General features: G+C 49.6%; 1 protein-coding gene across 3 annotated transcripts in view; it reads right to left on the bottom strand.

Annotated features, from left to right (window-relative positions):
* Positions 1 to 798: 798 nt before the first annotated feature.
* The window catches only part of TDP1 (tyrosyl-DNA phosphodiesterase 1), a 69,722-nt gene continuing 64,520 nt past the window's right edge, over positions 799 to 6,000 (bottom strand). For all 3 annotated transcript variants that reach the window (XM_032482492.1, XM_014566128.2, XM_006192844.3), the window contains exon 18: positions 799 to 2,095. In XM_032482492.1, the coding sequence (XP_032338383.1) occupies positions 2,022 to 2,095 (74 nt within the window). In that variant the 3' untranslated portion in view covers positions 799 to 2,021. The remainder of the gene's footprint in view (positions 2,096 to 6,000) is intronic.

Raw genomic sequence — 6,000 nt, 5'->3', positions numbered from 1 at the left:
GACACTGTCCACCACACTGCCCGGGAAGTACAGAACAGAGCCTGGATGCTGCCAGACCTGGGTTCAAATCTGGGTGAGAGTCTAGAAGTGTGACCTTGGACAAGCACTTTACTGTTTGAGTCCAGGTTTCCTTCCTATTCCAATGCAGAGTCCAGGGTGACAGCTGCAGTAGCAACTCCTGTGCAGGACACCTCCAAGCACGTGCATGTCCCAGCTCACCCAACCCGCTCAGTGACCCTCTGCAACAGGGATAATTACCACCACCTCATCCTACAGCAGAGGCACAGAGAAGGGGTGGAAAGCTGGGGTTCAAAGCCGGGCAGCCTGACTCCATCTTTGAGCTCCAACCCACTTTGCAGTCATGTGGGTCAGAAGAGCGATGTACCCCAGCCCGTCAGCCTTCCATCTGCCCCTGGCATCCTGACTGGCTGGGTCCCGAGCAGCCCAGGCTTTCTGGGTCCTGCCCCTCAGAGCCACCCAACCCCCCATGGCAGCTGTGATGTTGCCTCAGGGCTTGCGCTGCCCCTGCCCCCATCCAGGATGAGACCGCCGTGCCGGTGAGAATCCGAGGTCCTTGGCCACAGTCCTGTGGACACCCAGCTCAGACTGCCAGCTGCACCGCTATGTCGGCCTCTCCTGCCAGCTCAGGACGCCCTCCCTGTTGCCTTCCAGGGCTGCTGGGCTCATCTGATGTAGGGTTCAAACGTTCCTGAAGTAGAAGGCAGGGTCCAGAAAGGCTTAAGCTTCACTTTTCTTTCCTGTGGAATGAACTGGTTAAATGAATCCAGTGTCTTTTTAACTTTTCTTCTTTTTAAACAATGCAAAACAAAACACCTTCCAAACAAACCACCCAGATAATATCTTTTACGGAACCCAAAATGTAAAACAGATGCTGCAGGGCTTCTCTGACGGAGGAAGAAGGGAGGACGGCCCTCAGCCCGGCACCCCCAGCCCCCGTCACAGAAGCGCCCCCGCCAGTACCCTCCCCACCCCGGCAGCTTCCCGACGTGAGCATTTGGCCTCTGAGGAACAGTGTGAAAAACAGTATTTAAAAAAAAAAATCTTTCAAAATTAACATTCAACTCTATTCTAAATTATAACAAGAAGCTGATGACAAACTAGAAATGAGCCTCACACAGAGGAAAACGAGGAGGCCGGACACTACCTGAGGGGAACCCGGGCACACGGACACAAAGCAGGAAGACACGCGTAGCTCTGACCCGGCAGCCGGGACCTCGGGGACATCCCTAAACTCCCCTAAACTGCTCAGTTCCCTCACTTGTGGATTGAAGGCACCAAGCGAGTTCACCTTTCAGGGTCTCTTCGAAGTAAAATACTTGCGTGCTTTGTGTGATCATACTTTGTGTGATTCTGTGAGCTGTCCTTTCTGGAAATCTGTGGGGCTGGAAGAGACACTCGTCCACTGTGTGGGATGGGCGAGGAGAGGTCCATCTGTAAGCTGCGAGGCAGCCAGCCCGGGGCCGGGGGGGCGGACATCGTGGGAAGCACAGGGTGACGACGGTCAACACAGTTCATGGCACCTGGGGAGCCATGCCAGCCTCAGCGACACATGCGACTCCCGTCCAGCAACCTCGGGGCTCAAAGCTGACAGAGGGCTGCTGAAAGAGGCCGCAGTCCTGCTCTGAAAAGTTTCAGCTGAATGAAGGGCACTTTACTTGACGGGGCACAACTCAGTCGGCCGGACCCCAGCGTGAGAGTCCACATCACCAGGAGGGTAATTTCATGTCTGTATATTCTTTAAACATTGTGAAGTTTAATAGCTTTTACTCCAAAGCATAGAAAAGGGAATTAAGAAAATATTTACCTTTTCTAAAGTGAGAATGTCAATAATGACCATTAAAAGTACAGCCAACATCCGTGTCTGACAGACTGACCTCTGCACAGAGATCTGTAGTTTTGCAGATAAAACATTCAGGGAAGCGACTGTTCTGTACAAACAAGAACATCCAATGGCTGGGGCTCAGTGTCTTGCACTTAAACGCCACAGTGCTTTAACTTGCTCAGGAGGGGACCCACATGTTCCCGTGTGTATCTGGTGCTTTGATATAAGGAATGTTCCAAATCCATGGCCGATCTGTGGGGGTAAACATATTATATAAGTATAATACTTGAAATGGATTACAAAAAATTCACTCACCTGATAGGATAAACTACCCATGGGCTGGAGTCTACAAATCGTGAAGAGCCTTTTCTGAACCAACCGCAGCCGAGAGCCCTTTCGGGCAACAGCTTCTAAGAAAGGTTCATGTTAAGACACAGGGGAGTGGCCGTGGGAGCAGGCTGACGCCTGGGGTGAACGCTGGCTCGCTGCTTACATTGACAAGTCTCTTCACCTCCTTGAGCCTCAGTGTCCTTATCGCTACCTGCAACGTGGAGCTGTCACAAGGATTAAACGAGAGAAATCCGTGTAGTGTGCAAGGCGCAGTGTCCAGCAAGGAGAGACCCTAAGCAAGGGCAGCTATTAATTTCTTAAGAAGCTGGAAAAACCAATGGTCACAATGGCTAGTCAAGGGCCACTTTTCTGCTCTCAGCTGGTCATGGTCGCACAGAACCAAGAGGTTCAGTATCACATCCCTGAAATGTTTTTGTTCTGTACCCTAAGGCTAGTAACTAATGAGGCATGGAGGTCTCTGCATGATGACTGCAGACCAGTGTCGAAGAGGGCAACACGCCGCGGTACAGCACAACGGGAAGAGGACCTAGGTTGAATCCTGCCTTCATCCTTCTCTGCACCCTGGGGAAGGCTTTTGGATTTTGGCCTCAGGTTCCCCATCTGGGAAATGGGAGTTAATTACACTAGCAACCTCCCAGGATTATTGTGAGGCACAAACAAGAGAGCGTCTGTGAAAGTTCCTGGCATGTTGTAGGTGCCCGATAAACGTGAGCTTTTCTTCCTTTAAACTTACATCTCAGGAATTGAAAAAAATTGGAACAAATTGCTTTTACCACACATCACTACTGCCAGAGTCAAACTGTTTCAGAAGAACCACAGCAACACCAGTAGGGTGTAAATACACTGCAAGGATTACAACTAAATCCCTAGATCACCACCCTGATAAATACGAAACAACAAAACAACTCGGAAGGGTTGAGGGCTGACAGTACACTGGCTTCTTAACAGGTCAGTGGAGGTGGACCATCCACCACGGCTGCTCAACCATGGCTGCTCAGCCCCGCCAACTGCCCCTGGGGGAGGCTCTCTCCTCCTCCTGAGCAGAGGCAGATGGTAGCTGGGAGGCAATGGTATCTGCTGCTACCTTCCGCCCAGCCTCGTTGTCTGTGTTGAATAATCACAGAGCCAGCACAAATGGCAGCACCCAGCAGGATGCGCAGGAGAAGAAAGCCAAAGACGGCAACGAGCTATCAGAGCCCTGTTCTCCTGTCTTTGGCCTTGAGATGGTCTGAAAGCATGAAACCACACTTTTTAGAGAACATAAACCTGGGCCTGCCTTACTTGCTTGTTTCTTGAAGGGTGAGGGTCTGGCAGGGCTGGACACTTGACTCCCTCGCTACTCATTGGCTTTCGGAAAGCACCCGTTCTCTGCCTTTGGAAACACCATCTTCTGAGGCTGAACTTCCTGTATTTGCCCCTTCCCCTGAAGACTGCTCTGCTGGGTAATGTCAGCTCTGCTTCATCCCCAAGGCAGGGGCACTCCGACCTTTGCCATATGAATAGCTATCAGAGATTCCTCACCAGCGCAGGATCTATGATGCAGACATTTGCCAGTAAGTCTGTACCTTAAAGACCACCACTGCATTCAGAGTGGACCCTTGAACAGCTTGGGTTTGAACTGTGAGGGTTCACTTATATGTGGATTTTTTTTCAATAAATTCATACTATACAGTGGTTGGTTGATTCTGTGGATACAGAACCAAGGATACGGAAGGTGGATATGGCACTTGAGCATCTGTGCATTTTGGTATCCGAGGCAGGTCCTGGAACCAATCCCCGGAGGATACTGAGGGATAAATACTCCTCTCCCTCAAAACTAGCCAACAATGACCAAGTGAGGACCTGGTAACCACCCTCCTGGCAAATGTCAATACTCTGCATTATTAATGAGCAAAATGTCTGCATTTCACGGGCTGATCCTTTCCCAGGCTGGCTGGAAGGCCCTTCACTCCCTTGGGGGAAAGCCACAAAGAAGGCCAACAGGGAGGTGAAAAGAAGGGGGCTGTGATTCCACTGTGCTCTACCCATTACTACTGGAAATCAGCATTAACAATTGCTGGCTTAGATTAGTCAATCCTCAACTGTCCCACGAGAGAACAACTTGCCTCACGATAGTCATGCCTGTGTATGAAATGCCTGCTGAGTGATGGTCAGAGGCCAGGTACTCTGCTAGATGAAGGGCCTCTCAAGTCTAGGGTCCAGCGGGGCAGACAGACAAGTGGGCGTGCCCTGCCTCTGGACCCTGAAGTCCAGCATGTCCACGTGGCTGTTCCCTGACTGGGCTGATGTGGGACTTGCTGGCATATCTTTCCGGGACCCACCCCGCAGTGAGCTGGGCTGGGGCCTGGCAACTTGCATCCTCGTCAAGTTCTAAAGGCGATCTTGACACAATCTATTTGCCATGTGAGGCTAAAGGGATGAGAGACGGACTTTTTTTCTGGAACACGATGGAAGGACTTAAAACAGGAGAGGGAATGATCTGATGAGCCTGGCAGCAGCATGGAGGGGGGCGTCCGGGGGAGGAGAGCGGAAGGGACATAAAACACAAGTCAAGATGAGAGTCCAGGTGAGGCTAGCTTAGGGCTGCAACAGGAGGCCAGAGAGAGGGGACAGCCTTGGTGGGGGGCGGGGGTCCTCTCTGTGTATCCCTGTGGTCAGGGACTGGGTGCACCTCATATCTCTTTGTAACACCAGAACTTAGCCCCCCATGGCTGTAGCATACATGGTATAATAGTGTGTGATTTAAAATGTTGGTGATTGTGCTTTAGAAAAGCTTTCTTTTAAAAATACAGTTCCTATTAGCAAAATGGGTTTGTTAGGCAGTTAGATAGAAATGAGCACTGGGTAGGGGGAGAGGAAGAGGAAAGGAACAACCCAGAAAATAACCGTACGTCTGCACTCAGGATAAGGGACTCCAGAAAGTTTTTCTTTCTCTAAATGAGGGCCAGCAAAAGAAGCCAGCTGAAATTAAACGCTGCAGCTGCGCAGAAGAGAAGGACCCAGCGTAACTTGACCCGATGCTCATTATAATGTAATTAACATTACAGTCTGAGCCCCCTCCAGTAGGTTTCTCTGTGTGCTTCAGGGGTAAGAACCTGCCCAAAAGAGGATGCCCGTGCCAGAGCACAAGAACCTGAGCTGTCGGTCAGCCTGATCACTCAAAGAACCTGAGCCGTTAATCAATCAATCACAAAAAAAAAACGCCTCTAAGCCAGGATATAAGAAAGAAAAACAAAGGAACAGTGCCATTTTTTCCTCTCTTGGATTGGCCCGCTCCCAATTTTTGGGAGTGTACTATCTTTTGTTTTTTTTGTTTTTTTACTTTACTAATAAAAATCTTGCTTATATCATGCTTTCTGTCTCTTGCTAAAAATTCTTTTTTTTTGGGTGACTTAGAACCAAGGTAATTCTTATTTCCCTTTTCCTGGTTACAGGTTTGGTTAAGCATAACTTTTCATGAGGCGTAATATAAACTTGAGGGCAAGGATCTGTGTCTCTCTTGTTCACGGATAGATTCCAAGCACCTACAACACGCAGTAGGTTCTGTGACACAACTGCGCAGAGAGAATAAGCAGTGAGCGCTGCACAAAGCAAAGCATATCTGTAGCTGAGTCTTTGCTTTTGCTTTATCTGACCAATTTCTTGGTGTCAGGAAGCCTGGTGGTCTCTTGCACTGAACTGGGATTTGCTCACAGCCCAGTGTTTCTTTGCTAAGCTTTTCGTACAGTCTCCTGATTTAAAAATTACTGAATGAGATCTTATACGTCACAGTGGCTTGGACATCACTTATTCAAACGAAGTGCTTT

Source organism: Camelus ferus, chromosome 6 (genome assembly GCF_009834535.1).
Source record: "Camelus ferus isolate YT-003-E chromosome 6, BCGSAC_Cfer_1.0, whole genome shotgun sequence".
Taxonomy (NCBI): domain Eukaryota; kingdom Metazoa; phylum Chordata; class Mammalia; order Artiodactyla; family Camelidae; genus Camelus; species Camelus ferus.
This window is presented reverse-complemented; position numbering and strand designations above follow the sequence as displayed.